Source organism: Eptatretus burgeri, chromosome 15 (genome assembly GCF_056783735.1).
Source record: "Eptatretus burgeri isolate ZD-2024b chromosome 15, Ebu_testis_v1, whole genome shotgun sequence".
Taxonomy (NCBI): domain Eukaryota; kingdom Metazoa; phylum Chordata; class Myxini; order Myxiniformes; family Myxinidae; genus Eptatretus; species Eptatretus burgeri.
This window is the reverse complement of record NC_140975.1, coordinates 3,939,431-3,955,537: the sequence shown is the minus strand read 5'-3', so window position 1 is coordinate 3,955,537 and position 16,107 is coordinate 3,939,431. Positions and strand designations below refer to the sequence as shown.

The following is a 16,107-nucleotide window of genomic DNA, read 5'->3' as shown; positions in this document are numbered from 1 at the left end:
ATGCGCATAAGAAATCGAGAAATTATTTCAATACAGTAAGTCATCACTATCCGGAAGTCCGTACGTTGTAATCCGTAATGGGGAACGCGGCTGAGGATCTCTACCCCAACGGCCACGCCTAAACGTGTCCTGTCATTGGTAACTGAGGATCTCTTCCCCAACGGCCACGCCTACGCAGCAACGTGTTCTGTCATTGGTTTGGTAAATAAATGGCCATAACTTGGGAAGTTTTTACTACAACAACAACAACAATACCACCCTCACTCAACCCGGTCGCCATTGCCCACGTGTTTTTGGCTGAAGGCGTGGGCGGAGCCTCCATCACCTCAGATCCGACTCTGCCCCAGAAAGGTGGGAGTTGTCCCGCCTACCGTGGGCCTGTCCTGTGAGGGACGGCCAGCAGATCGCGCGATGGGACCGTCCAATGAAGAGGCGAGTGGCGAGGAAAGAAACCACTCCCACCTCAAGAGAGAAGAGTGATTGTGACGATTGGCTTGGTCTGCGGTCGTGGTTCGAGCGTTCTGCGGTCCTGTGCGGTGGCTCACCGTGGTGGTGGTGACCGAAGAGCAGTGATCGTGGTGACTGCTGAGCATCTGCGGTGGTGGTGTCTTGGTCTCGGTCATCGTCTGCGGCTCTTTGCAGTGGATTCTCATGGTGGTGGTGGCTGAGCTGCCGGGGACGTGGGCCGTGGACTTCGGGTCATGGGTTCGAGTCCCACCGTGGTGGTTCGGAGTCGGTGTGACCACATGACGCGGGAAGGTACCCCGGCCCGGCTCTACCGAATAAAGACCCACGGGGTCCAGTTTCGTGTGTGTGTGCGTGCGTGTGTGTGTGTGTGTGTGCGTGTGCGTGTGCGTGTGCGTGTGCGTGTGTGTGTGTGTGTGTGTGTGTGTGTGTGTGTGTGTGTGTGTGTGTGTGTGTGTGTGGCACCAGTCTGTGTAAGTAGAATCGTTAAGTGCCTTGTTCATTACATTTCGTTATTCGTGATAACTCTGCTCTGTGTGTCCCCTCCCCGATTATTGTTATAAATAAACCCCTGTTAAATGTACCAGCTCATTTTCTGTGCTTTGTCTCATTGGCCTAGCAAGGTGCATGTTGAGAAATAGTAAAGCCGTTCGTGTCGTAAATTGTTCATTTGGTCGGTGCGGCTTTGGTAACTTCCGCTCGGTTACGCCGGATCCGAGTCTGTGATAGCGATTCGATTCGGACAAAGTCGGCCGAGGGTGTGGTTTCCCGGTCGTTGGACGGCGTGAGTACTAAGGTAAATTGGAATTAGACAAGTGGACCCTACCTCACGTCGTCGAAATATTGGCGACCATGGTCCTCTTAGTGACCCGTGACCTTTCGGAGTTGTCCAAAAGTCATGACCTAAATTCCGGGTGTTCTGTGAGAGACAACTCCACTACTCCACCTGGTGGTCGTTCATCGCCCCCGAGCCCCGGCCACAACAATATGTCGTGCATAACATGTGTATATACCATGTGGAATGTCACATATAACTTGTGTCTAAAACATGTAATATGTCATGCATAACATGTTTGTATGTAACATTATGTCATACATAATGTGTGTATTTATGTAATATGTCCTGCATAACATGTGTATAGAACATGTATAATGTCATACATAATGTGTGTATGTAATATGTCATGCATAACATGTGTATAGAACATGTATAATGTCATACATAATGTGTGTATGTAATATGTCATGCATAACATGTGTATAGAACATGTATAATGTCATACATAATGTGTGTATGTAATATGTCATGCATAACAAGTGTGTATATATAACATGTGCAATATGTCATGTATAAGGTGTGTTTTTAATATGTAATATCATGCATAACATGTGTATCTAACATGTGTGTAATATGTATGACATGTGTGTATATAACAAGTGCAATTCGTCACGTATAAATTACATTCATGCACGTGTATGCGTAATTACGATTTACTCATGTGTGTGTGCGCTGCCGCCACCGGTCATCTCCACTCGCGAGTCTCTAAGGTTAAACGGAGCCTTCCCTGGTCCTAAAGCATCCCTATTCACCACAACAAGGAACCACGGCTTATGGACCAAGCTGTTTCCTTTGTCCATGCTCCGCCTCCTCACCCCTCTTTTCCTCCCCAAAGTGACGAAGATGTATATCCACGTGACCTCCCCGACGACGTAGATGTAGATCGACCTCCCGCATGGCTTCCAGGGCATGCGCGGTCCCTCCTCCCCTCCCCCCTTGATCCCAGGAAGCAAGGTGAGGATGCCAGACCGTGACCCACATGCACATCGATCGGCTTCAACTCCAGGCACCACATGCGCAGCCCCCGTGCCCCATCAAAGCTGCCATCCAAAGCATGGCTCTCACCCACATGGAAGTCATTGTATTTGTCATGATCCATGACACCACAAAGCTGGCCTCTGTCATCCTCAACAGCAGGAACTTTTCAAGAGGAGTACACAAAAGCTTGGAACTTTTCTCCTGGTAGCACGGGGCCAACAAGTCTCACCAAGCTGCAGGACCAGGCCGTGCCACAAACACATCGGACGAGATGATACCGGGTACCTCGTGCACATCTCATACCATGTAAGCTGTCGTTTTTGGCTCGGTCCCCAATGCCCTCTAAAATGTTGATTCCAACGTGGCCCTCAGTTCCCTCCATCCCAAGTGAGAGGGGGCGGCATGATCAGCAAATCGTGCCACCTCTCTCCCGCTGCCATCTTCTGTTTCTCTGAACCGTAACTTTTTTTTTTTTTAGCTTTTGTCATCAATTTTCAACAAAGCTTTACTCTGAGAATACAGAGAAGACAAATTCATAATTTGGTCAGCGTCAAAGGTCATGTCACAAAATCATAAATTTTCATCTGATTGACCCGAAATTTTAAGAATTTGCCCATTGAGTCACTGAATTTGTTCACCAGTCAAAAGCTGGAAGCCGATTGTTTTTTTTACATCAAAAGGTCAAAGGTTGCATAAAATCGTCAATTTTCATCTGAATGACGTTAAATTTGAGCAGGTTTTGCATATTGGGTCACTGACGCATATCGTCATCAAGGTCAAGGTCGTCTAAAATCGTCAAGTTTTTTTCTATATGTTTTTAGCCGTTCTTGCCGTGTTTAGCATACGGAATAATGTCTCAATACAAAGCGGATGCGGATGGGCTTTGCATTCTCAGATGCTTTCTAATTATTATTCACAAACTGTAAATGCTAAAACTCCCTGCAAGCTTGCATATAATCCTCTCTTAAGCCCACCCTTTCCTCCTCCAACTCAACTCGAGGATAAAAGCTTTAAAGTTTAAACCAGAGCTTTTTGTTCCAGAGCCTTCTTCCAGGCAACAATGTCATGCTAATGTCATGAAATAAAAATTTGTTTTTAAAAATTATTCAGGCAAATGTTTGTCTTTTTAAACACTCGAATATCCACACAAAGCATGCACCTCACCACCTGAGAAATGCACCAACTTTGCACATGTGCTCACCAGACTTGGGATAGGAGATGATAAACACATCATCATGTAGAACATCAAAGTGCTCGAGCTCCATGAGAGTTTCCTCCTTGAATATCCCTTGCATCACGTAAATTCCACGGAAAGGTAAGAGAGAAGGTCGACCATCTCCGACATTGAAATTGGACGCTTCGTCAAATGGCATGGTGGAGTGGTGGAGAGTATGTGGACACGGTACAAGGATAAAAGTCGAATCACCTCCCCCTCCTTTATATGCAGCACAAGGCTGTGGGTAGCATCATTGGCTGCGGGTGCCGCTGATGCAATGCCTCTATTACCAGCACACAGTGCAAAATAGTTCAGCCCAAAAACACAAAAGAGAACACCGTGTTATTTTCACCCCAAAAAGAGAACTCCGTGTTATTTTCACACAAAAAAGAGAAATCAGTGTTATTTTCACACTAAAAAGAGAACTCCGTGTTATTTTTACACAAAAAAGAGAACTCGTGTTATTTATACACAAAAAGAGAACTCCATGTTATTTTCACACGAAAAAGAGAACTCCGTGTTATTTTTACACAAAAAAGGAGAACTCCTTGTTATTTTTACACAAAAAAGAGAACTACGTGTTATTTATACACAAAAAAAGAGAACTCCTTGTTATTTTTACACAAAAAAGAGAACTCCATGTTATTTTCACACCAAAAAGAGATTTCCGTGTTATTTTTACACAAAAAAGGACAACTCCTTGTTATTTTTACACTAAAAAGAGAACTACATGTTATTTATACACAAAAAAGAGAACTCCGTGATATTTTCACACTAAAAAGAGCTCCGTGTTATTTTTACACAAAAAAGGAGAACTCGTTATTTTCACACAAAAAAGAGAACTCCATGTCATTTTTACACAAAAAAAAGAGAACGTGTTATTTTTACACAAAAAAGAGAACTCCATGTTATTTTCACACTAAAAAGAGAACTCCGTGTTATTTTCACACAAAGGAGAACTCCTTGTTATTTTTACACAAAAAAGAGAACTCCGTGTTATTTATACACAAAAAAGAGAACTCCATGTTATTTTCACACGAAAAAGAGAACTCCGTGTTATTTTTACACAAAAAAGGAGAACTGCTTGTTATTTTTACACAAAAAAGAGAACTACGTGTTATTTATACACAAAAAAAGAGAACTCCTTGTTATTTTTACACAAAAAAGAGAACTCCATGTTATTTTCACACCAAAAAGAGATTTCCGTGTTATTTTTACACAAAAAAGGACAACTCCTTGTTATTTTTACACTAAAAAGAGAACTACATGTTATTTATACACAAAAAAGAGAACTCCGTGATATTTTCACACTAAAAAGAGCTCCGTGTTATTTTTACACAAAAAAGGAGAACTCGTTATTTTTAGACAAAAAAGAGAACTCCGTGTTATTTTCACACAAAAAAGAGAACTCCATGTCATTTTTACACAAAAAAAAGAGAACAACGTGTTATTTTTACACAAAAAAGAGAACTCCATGTTATTTTCACACTAAAAAGAGAACTCCGTGTTATTTTCACACAAAAAAGGAGAACTCCTTGTTATTTTTACACGAAAAAGAGAACTCCGTGTTATTTTTACACAAAGAAGAGAACTCCATGTTATTTTTACACAAAAAAGAACTCCTTGTTATTTTTACACAAAAAAGAACTACGTGTTATTCATACACAAAAAAGAGAACTCCATGTTATTTTTACACTAAAAAGAGAACTCCGTGTTATTTTCACACAAAAAAGGAGAACTCCTTGTTATTTTTTACACGAATAAGAGAACTACGTGTTATTTATACACAAAAAAGGAACTCCGTGTTATTTTCACACTAAAAAGAGAACTCCTTGTTATTTTTAACACAAAAAAGAACTCCTTGTTATTTTTACACAAAAAAGAACTACGTGTTATTCATACACAAAAAAGAGAACTCCATGTTATTTTTACACTAAAAAGAGAACTCCGTGTTATTTTCACACAAAAAAGGAGAACTCCTTGTTATTTTTTACACGAATAAGAGAACTACGTGTTATTTATACACAAAAAAGGAACTCCGTGTTATTTTCACACTAAAAAGAGAACTCCTTGTTATTTTTAACACAAAAAAGAACTCCTTGTTATTTTTACACAAAAAAGAGAACTCCGTGTTATTTTCACACAAAAAAGAGAACTACGTGTTATTTATACACAAAAAATGAGAAATCCTTGTTATTTACACACGAAAAAGAGAACTCCGTATTATTTTTGCACAAAAAAAAGAGAACCACGTGTTATTTTCACAGTAAAAAGAGAACTCCGTGTTATTTTCACAGTAAAAAGAGAACTCCATGTCATTTTTACACAAAAAAAGAACTCCGTGTTATTTAAACACAAAGAAGAGAACTCCGTGTTATCTGTACACGAAAAAGAGAACTATGTGTTATTTATATGCAAAAAGGAGAACTGCATGTTATTTTCACACTAAAAAGAGAACTCCGTGTTATTTTCACACAAAAAAGGAGAACTCCTTGTTATTTTTACACGAATAAGTGAACTACGTGTTATTTATACACAAAAAAGGAACTCCGTGTTATTTATACACAAAAAAGATAACCACGTGTTATTTTCACAGTAAAAAGAGAACTCCGTGTTATTTTCACAGTAAAAAGAGAACTCCATGTCATTTTTACACAAAAAAAAAGAACTCCGTGTTATTTAAACACAAAGAAGAGAACTCCGTGTTATCTATACACGAAAAAGAGAACTATGTGTTATTTATATGCAAAAAAGAGAACTGCATGTTATTTTCACACTAAAAAGAGAACTCCGTGTTATTTTCACACAAAAAAGGAGAACTCCTTGTTATTTTTTACACGAATAAGAGAACTACGTGTTATTTATACACAAAAAAGGAACTCCGTGTTATTTTCACACTAAAAAGAGAACTCCTTGTTATTTTTAACACAAAAAAGAACTCCTTGTTATTTTTACACAAAAAAGAGAACTCCGTGTTATTTTCACACAAAAAAGGAGAACTCCTTGTTATTTTTACACAAATAAGAGAACTACGTGTTATTTATACACAAAAAAGGAACTCCGTGTTATTTTCACACAAAAAAGAGAACTACGTGTTATTTATACACAAAAAATGAGAAATCCTTGTTATTTACACACGAAAAAGAGAACTCCGTATTATTTTTGCACAAAAAAAAGAGAACCACGTGTTATTTTCACAGTAAAAAGAGAACTCCGTGTTATTTTCACAGTAAAAAGAGAACTCCATGTCATTTTTACACAAAAAAAGAACTCCGTGTTATTTAAACACAAAGAAGAGAACTCCGTGTTATCTGTACACGAAAAAGAGAACTATGTGTTATTTATATGCAAAAAAGAGAACTGCATGTTATTTTCACACTAAAAAGAGAACTCCGTGTTATTTTCACACAAAAAAGGAGAACTCCTTGTTATTTTTACACGAATAAGTGAACTACGTGTTATTTATACACAAAAAAGGAACTCCGTGTTATTTATACACAAAAAAGAGAACCACGTGTTATTTTCACAGTAAAAAGAGAACTCCGTGTTATTTTCACAGTAAAAAGAGAACTCCATGTCATTTTTACACAAAAAAAAGAACTCCGTGTTATTTAAACACAAAGAAGAGAACTCCGTGTTATCTATACACGAAAAAGAGAACTATGTGTTATTTATATGCAAAAAAGAGAACTGCATGTTATTTTCACACTAAAAAGAGAACTCCGTGTTATTTTCACACAAAAAAGGAGAACTCCTTGTTATTTTTACACGAATAAGTGAACTACGTGTTATTTATACACAAAAAAGGAACTCCGTGTTATTTATACACAAAAAAGAGAACCACGTGTTATTTTCACAGTAAAAAGAGAACTCCGTGTCATTTTTACACAAAAAAAGAGAACTGCGTGTTATTTTCACACCAAAAAGAGAACCACGTGTTATTTTCACAGTAAAAAGAGAACGCTGTGTTATCTATTCATGAAAAAGAGAACTACGTGTTATTTATACACAAAAAAGAGAACTCCTTGTTATTTTCACACTAAAAAGAGAACTCCGTGTTATTTTTACACAAAAAAGAACTCCTTGTTATTTTTACACAAAAAAGAGAACTCCGTGTTATTCACACAAAAAAGAGAACTACGTGTTATTTATACACAAAAAATGAGAAATCCTTGTTATTTTTACACAAAGAAGAGAACTCCGTGTTATTTTTACACAAAAAAGAACAACGTGTTATTTATACACAAAAAAGAGAACCACATGTTATTTTCACAGTAAAAAGAGAACTCCGTGTTATTTTTACAGGAAAAAGAGAACTACGTGTTATTTATACACAAAAAAGAGAACTACGTGTTATTTATACACAAAAAAGAGAATTCCATGTTATTTTCACACTAAAAAGAGAACTCCGTGTTATTTTTACACAAAAAGGAGAACTCCTTGTTATTTTTACACTAAAAAGAGAACTACATGTTATTTATATACAAAACAGAGTACTCCGTGTTATTTACACAAAAAAGAGAACTCCGTGTTATTTTCACACTAAAAAGAGAACTCCGTGTTATTTTTACACAAAAAAGAGAACTCCGTGTCATTTTAACACAAAAAAGAGAACTACGTGTTATTTATACGCAAAAGAGAATTCCGTGTTATTTTTACACAAAAAAGAACTACGTGTTATTAATACACTAAAAAGAGAACTATGTGTTATTTTCACACGAAAAAGAGAACTCCGTGTTATTTTTACATAAAGAAGAGAACTCCGTGTTATTTTTACACAAAAAAGAACTCCTTGTTATTTTTACACGAATAAGAGAACTACGTGTTATTTATACACAAAAAAGGAACTCCGTGTTATTTTCACACAAAAAAGAGAACTACGTGTTATTTATACACAAAAAATGAGAAATCCTTGTTATTTTTACACAAAGAAGAGAACTCCGTGTTATTTTTACACAAAAAAGAACAACGTGTTATTTATACACAAAAAAGAGAACCACATGTTATTTTCACAGTAAAAAGAGAACTCCGTGTTACTTTCACACGAAAAAGAGAACTCCGTGTTATTTTTACACAAAAAAGAACAACGTGTTATCTATACACAAAAAAGAGAACCACATGTTATTTTCACAGTAAAAAGAGAACTCCGTGTTATTTTTACACAAAGAAGAGAGCTCTGTGTTATTTTTGCACAAAAAAGAGAACTCCGTGTTACTTTCACACGAAAAAGAGAACTCCGTGTTATTTATACACAAAGAAGAGAACTCCGTGTTATTTTTACACAAAAAAGAACAACGTGTTATCAATACACAAAAAAGAGAACCACATGTTATTTTCACAGTAAAAAGAGAACTCTGTGTTATTTTTACACAAAGAAGAGAACTCTGTGTTATTTTTGCAGAAAAAAGAGAATTCCGTGTTATTTTCACACGAAAAAGAGAACTCCGTATTATTTTTACACAAAAAAGGAGAACTCCTTGTTATTTTTACACAAAAAAGAGAACTCAGTGTTATTTTCACACTAAAGAGAGAACTCCGTGTTATTTTCACACGAAAAAGAGAACTCCGTGTTATTTTTACACAAAAAAGGAGAACTCCTTGTTATTTTTACACAAAAAAGGAGAACTCCTTGTTATTTTTACACAAAAAAGATAACTCCGTGTTATTTTCACACTAAAAAGAGAACTCCATGTCATTTTTTCACAAAAAAGAGAACTACGTGTTATTTATACACAAAGAAGAGAATTCAGTGTTATTTTTTACACAAAAAAGAACTACGTGTTATTTATACACTAAAAAGAGAACTATGTGTTATTTTCACACGAAAAAGAGAACTCCGTGTTATTTTTACACAAAGAAGAGAACTCCGTGTTATTTTTGCACAAAAAAGAGAACTCCGTGTTACTTTCACGCTAAAAAGAGAACTCCTTGTTATTTTTACACAAAAAAGAGAACTCCGTGTTATTTTCACACCAAAGTGAGAACTCCGTGTTATTTTCACACCAAAGTGAGAACTCCGTGTTATTTTCACATGAAAAAGAGAACTCCGTGTTATTTTTACACAAAAAATGAGAACTCCTTGTTATTTTTACACAAAAAAGAGAACTCTGTGTTATTTTCACACAAAAGAGAGAACTCCGTCTTATTTTTACACAAAAAAGGAGAACTGCGTGTTATTTTCACACTAAAAAGAGAACTCCGTGTTATTTTCACACGAAAAAGAGAACTCCATGTCATTTTTACACAAAAAAGAGAACTCCGTGTTATTTATACACAAAGAAGAGAATTCCGTGTTATTTTTACACAAAAAAGAACTCCGTGTTATTTATACACTAAAAAGAGAACTATGTGATATTTTCACACGAAAAAGATAACTCCGTATTATTTTTACACAAAAAAGAACTTCTTGTTATTTTTACACAAAAAAGAACTACGTGTTATTCATACACAAAAAAAGAACTCCTTGTTATTTTTACACAAAAAAGAGAACTACATTTAATTTTATCCCAAAAAAGAGAACTCCGTTTTATTTTCACACTTAAAAGAGAACTCCATGTTATTTTTGCACAAAAAAGGAGAACTCCTTGTTATTTTTACACAAAAAAGAAAACTCCCTGTTATTTTTACACAAAAAAGAGAACGATGTGTCATTTATACACAAAAAAGAGAACTCCTTGTTATTTTTACACAAAAAAGAGAACTCCATGTTATTTTCACACTAAAAAGAGAACTCCGTGTTATTTTTACACAAAAAAGGAGAACTCCTTCTTATTTTTAGACAAAAAAGAGAACTCCGTGTTATTTTCACACAAAAAAGAGAACTCCATGTCATTTTTACACAAAAAAGAGAACTACGTGTTACTAAACACAAAGAAGAGAATTCCGTGTTATTTTTACACAAAAAAGACCTACGTGTAATTAATACACTAAAAAGAGAACTCTGTGTTATTTTCACACAAAAAAGAGAACTCCATGTCATTTTTACACAAAAAAGAGAACTACGTGTTACTAAACACAAAGAAGAGAATTCCGTGTTATTTTTACACAAAAAAGACCTACGTGTAATTAATACACTAAAAAGAGAACTCTGTGTTATTTTCACACGAAAAAGAGAACTCCGTGTTATTTTTACACAAAAAAGAACTCCTTGTTATTTTTACACAAAAAAGAACTACGTGTTATTCATACACAAAAAAGAGAACTCCATGTTATTTTTACACAAAAAAGAGAACTCCGTGTTATCTATAAACGAAAAAGAGAACTACGTGTTATTTATACACAAAAAAGAGAACTCCATGTTATTTTCACACTAAAAAGAGAACTCCGTGTTATTTTCACACAAAAAAGGAGAACTCCTTGTTATTTTTACAGGAAAAAGAGAACTACGTGTTATTTATACACAAAAAAGAGAACTACGTGTTATTTATACACAAAAAAGAGAATTCCATGTTATTTTCACACTAAAAAGAGAACGCCGTGTTATTTTTACACAAAAAGGAGAACTCCTTGTTATTTTTACACTAAAAAGAGAACTACATGTTATTTATATACAAAACAGAGTACTCCGTGATATTTTCATGCTAAAAAGAGAGGTCCGTGTTATTTTCACACAAAAAAGAGAACTCCATGTCATTTTTACACAAAAAAGAGAACGTGTTATTTTTACACAAAAAAGAGAACTACGTGTTATTGATACACAAAAAAGAGAACTCCTTGTTATTTTTACACAAAAAAGAACAACGTGTTATTTATACACAAAAAAGACAACTCTGTTATTTTTACACAAAAAAGAACTCCGTCATTTTTACACAAAAAAGAGAACTCCATGTTATTTTTACACAAAAAAGAGAACTACGTGTTATTTATACACAAAAAAGAGAACTCCATGTTATTTTCACACGAAAAAGAGAACTCCATGTTATTTTTACACAAAAAAGAGAACTACGTGTTATCTATACACAAAAAAGAGAACTCCGTGTTATTTTCACACAAAAAAGAGAACTCCGTTGTATTTTCACACAAAAAAGGACAACTCCTTGTTATTTTTACACTAAAAAGAGAACTACATGTTATTTATACCCAAAAAAGAGAACTACGTGTTATTTTCACACTAAAAAGAGAACTCCTTGTTATTTTTCCACAAAAAAGAACTCGTTATTTTTACACAAAAAAGAGAACTACGTGTTATTTTTACACAAAAAAGAGAACTACGTGTTATTTTCACACTAAAAAGAGAACTCCTTGTTATTTTTACACAAAAAAGAACTCGTTATTTTTACACAAAAAAGAGAACTACGTGTTATTTTTACACAAAAAAGAGAAATACATGTTATTTATACACAAAAAAGAGAACTACGTGTTATTTTCACACTAAAAAGAGAACTCCTTGTTATTTTCACACTAAAAAGAGAACTCCGTTAAATTTTTACACAAAAAAGAGAACTACGTGTTATTTTTACACAAAAAAGAGAACTACGTGTTATTTATACACAAAAAATGAGAAATCCTTGTTATTTTTACACAAAAAAGAACTCCGTGTTATTTATACACAAAGAAGAGAACTCCATGTTATTTCTACACAAAAAAGAACTACGTGTTATTTATACACAAAGAAGAGAACTCCGTGTTATTTCTACACAAAAAAGAACTACGTGTTATTTATACACAAAAAAAGAGCACCACGTGTTATTTTCATAGTAAAAAGAGAACTCCGTGTTATTTTTACACAAAAAAGAGAACTCCGTGTTATTTATACACAAAGAAGAGAACTCCGTGTTATTTTTACACAAAAAAGAACTACGTCTTATTTATGCACAAAAAAGAGAACCACGTGTTATTTTCACAGTAAAAAGAGAACTCCGTGTTATTTTTACACAAAGAAGAGAACTCCGTGTTATTTTTGCACAAAAAAGAGAACTCCGTGTTACTTTCACACTAAAAAGAGAACTCCGTGTTATTTTTACACAAAAAAGAGAACTACGTGTTATTTATACACAAAAAAGAGATCTTGTTATTTTTACACAAAAAAGAGAACTCCCTGTAATTTTCACACTAAAAAGAGAACTCCGTGTTATTTTTACACAAAAAAGGAGAACTCCATGTTATTTTTACACAAAAAAGAGAACTCCGTGTTATCTATAAACGAAAAAGAGAACTACGTGTTATTTATACACAAAAAAGAGAACTCCATGTTATTTTCACACTAAAAAGAGAACTCCGTGTTATTTTCACACAAAAAAGGAGAACTCCTTGTTATTTTTACAGGAAAAAGAGAACTACGTGTTATTTATACACAAAAAAGAGAACTACGTGTTATTTATACACAAAAAAGAGAATTCCATGTTATTTTCACACTAAAAAGAGAACTCCGTGTTATTTTTACACAAAAAGGAGAACTCCTTGTTATTTTTACACTAAAAAGAGAACTACATGTTATTTATATACAAAACAGAGTACTCCGTGATATTTTCATGCTAAAAAGAGAGGTCCGTGTTATTTTCACACAAAAAAGAGAACTCCATGTCATTTTTACACAAAAAAGAGAACGTGTTATTTTTACACAAAAAAGAGAACTACGTGTTATTGATACACAAAAAAGAGAACTCCTTGTTATTTTTACACAAAAAAGAACAACGTGTTATTTATACACAAAAAAGACAACTCTGTTATTTTTACACAAAAAAGAACTCCGTCATTTTTACACAAAAAAGAGAACTCCATGTTATTTTTACACAAAAAAGAGAACTACGTGTTATTTATACACAAAAAAGAGAACTCCATGTTATTTTCACACGAAAAAGAGAACTCCATGTTATTTTTACACAAAAAAGAGAACTACGTGTTATCTATACACAAAAAAGAGAACTCCGTGTTATTTTCACACAAAAAAGAGAACTCCGTGTTATTTTCACACAAAAAAGGACAACTCCTTGTTATTTTTACACTAAAAAGAGAACTACATGTTATTTATACCCAAAAAAGAGAACTACGTGTTATTTTCACACTAAAAAGAGAACTCCTTGTTATTTTTACACAAAAAAGAACTCGTTATTTTTACACAAAAAAGAGAACTACGTGTTATTTTTACACAAAAAAGAGAACTACGTGTTATTTATACACAAAAAAGAGAACTACGTGTTATTTTCACACTAAAAAGAGAACTCCTTGTTATTTTTACACAAAAAAGAACTCGTTATTTTTACACAAAAAAGAGAACTACGTGTTATTTTTACACAAAAAAGAGAAATACATGTTATTTATACACAAAAAAGAGAACTACGTGTTATTTTCACACTAAAAAGAGAACTCCTTGTTATTTTCACACTAAAAAGAGAACTCCGTTAAATTTTTACACAAAAAAGAGAACTACGTGTTATTTTTACACAAAAAAGAGAACTACGTGTTATTTATACACAAAAAATGAGAAATCCTTGTTATTTTTACACAAAAAAGAACTCCGTGTTATTTATACACAAAGAAGAGAACTCCATGTTATTTCTACACAAAAAAGAACTACGTGTTATTTATACACAAAGAAGAGAACTCCGTGTTATTTCTACACAAAAAAGAACTACGTGTTATTTATACACAAAAAAAGAGCACCACGTGTTATTTTCATAGTAAAAAGAGAACTCCGTGTTATTTTTACACAAAAAAGAGAACTCCGTGTTATTTATACACAAAGAAGAGAACTCCATGTTATTTTTACACAAAAAAGAACTACGTCTTATTTATGCACAAAAAAGAGAACCACGTGTTATTTTCACAGTAAAAAGAGAACTCCGTGTTATTTTTACACAAAGAAGAGAACTCCGTGTTATTTTTGCACAAAAAAGAGAACTCCGTGTTACTTTCACACTAAAAAGAGAACTCCGTGTTATTTTTACACAAAAAAGAGAACTACGTGTTATTTATACACAAAAAAGAGATCTTGTTATTTTTACACAAAAAAGAGAACTCCCTGTAATTTTCACACTAAAAAGAGAACTCCGTGTTATTTTTACACAAAAAAGGAGAACTCCATGTTATTTTTACACAAAAAAGAGAACTCCGTGTTATCTATAAACGAAAAAGAGAACTACGTGTTATTTATACACAAAAAAGAGAACTCCATGTTATTTTCACACTAAAAAGAGAACTCCGTGTTATTTTCACACAAAAAAGGAGAACTCCTTGTTATTTTTACAGGAAAAAGAGAACTACGTGTTATTTATACACAAAAAAGAGAACTACGTGTTATTTATACACAAAAAAGAGAATTCCATGTTATTTTCACACTAAAAAGAGAACTCCGTGTTATTTTTACACAAAAAGGAGAACTCCTTGTTATTTTTACACTAAAAAGAGAACTACATGTTATTTATATACAAAACAGAGTACTCCGTGATATTTTCATGCTAAAAAGAGAGGTCCGTGTTATTTTCACACAAAAAAGAGAACTCCATGTCATTTTTACACAAAAAAGAGAACGTGTTATTTTTACACAAAAAAGAGAACTACGTGTTATTGATACACAAAAAAGAGAACTCCTTGTTATTTTTACACAAAAAAGAACAACGTGTTATTTATACACAAAAAAGACAACTCTGTTATTTTTACACAAAAAAGAACTCTGTCATTTTTACACAAAAAAGAGAACTCCATGTTATTTTTACACAAAAAAGAGAACTACGTGTTATTTATACACAAAAAAGAGAACTCCATGTTATTTTCACACGAAAAAGAGAACTCCATGTTATTTTTACACAAAAAAGAGAACTACGTGTTATCTATACACAAAAAAGAGAACTCCGTGTTATTTTCACACAAAAAAGAGAACTCCGTGTTATTTTCACACAAAAAAGGACAACTCCTTGTTATTTTTACACTAAAAAGAGAACTACATGTTATTTATACACAAAAAAGAGAACTACGTGTTATTTTCACACTAAAAAGAGAACTCCTTGTTATTTTTACACAAAAAAGAACTCGTTATTTTTACACAAAAAAGAGAACTACGTGTTATTTTTACACAAAAAAGAGAACTACGTGTTATTTATACACAAAAAAGAGAACTACGTGTTATTTTCACACTAAAAAGAGAACTCCTTGTTATTTTTACACAAAAAAGAACTCGTTATTTTTACACAAAAAAGAGAACTACGTGTTATTTTTACACAAAAAAGAGAAATACATGTTATTTATACACAAAAAAGAGAACTACGTGTTATTTTCACACTAAAAAGAGAACTCCTTGTTATTTTCACACTAAAAAGAGAACTCCGTATAATTTTTACACAAAAAAGAGAACTACGTGTTATTTTTACACAAAAAAGAGAACTACGTGTTATTTATACACAAAAAATGAGAAATCCTTGTTATTTTTACACAAAAAAGAACTCCGTGTTATTTATACACAAAGAAGAGAACTCCATGTTATTTCTACACAAAAAAGAACTACGTGTTATTTATACACAAAGAAGAGAACTCCGTGTTATTTCTACACAAAAAAGAACTACGTGTTATTTATACACAAAAAAAGAGCACCACGTGTTATTTTCATAGTAAAAAGAGAACTCCGTGTTATTTTTACACAAAAAAGAGAACTCCGTGTTATTTATACACAAAGAAG

At 33.7% G+C, this 16,107-nt stretch overlaps 1 protein-coding gene across 5 annotated transcripts in view; it reads right to left on the bottom strand.

The window, feature by feature from the left end:
* Positions 1 to 16,107, bottom strand: part of LOC147011346 (3-beta-hydroxysteroid sulfotransferase-like) — a 90,736-nt gene that overhangs the window by 42,610 nt on the left and 32,019 nt on the right. Inside the window, exon 1 of one of the 5 annotated variants that reach the window (XM_085857821.1) lies at positions 3,483 to 3,708. The exons of 1 other annotated variant lie outside the window; for it this stretch is intronic. In XM_085857821.1, coding sequence (XP_085713947.1) covers positions 3,483 to 3,654 — 172 coding nt within the window. In that variant the 5' untranslated portion in view covers positions 3,655 to 3,708. Of the gene's footprint in view, positions 1 to 1,960; positions 2,087 to 2,118; positions 2,225 to 3,482; positions 3,709 to 16,107 lie in introns of those variants that run through there. 3 more of the 5 variants (XM_085857826.1, XM_085857822.1, XM_085857828.1) reach the window with 3 other exon arrangements.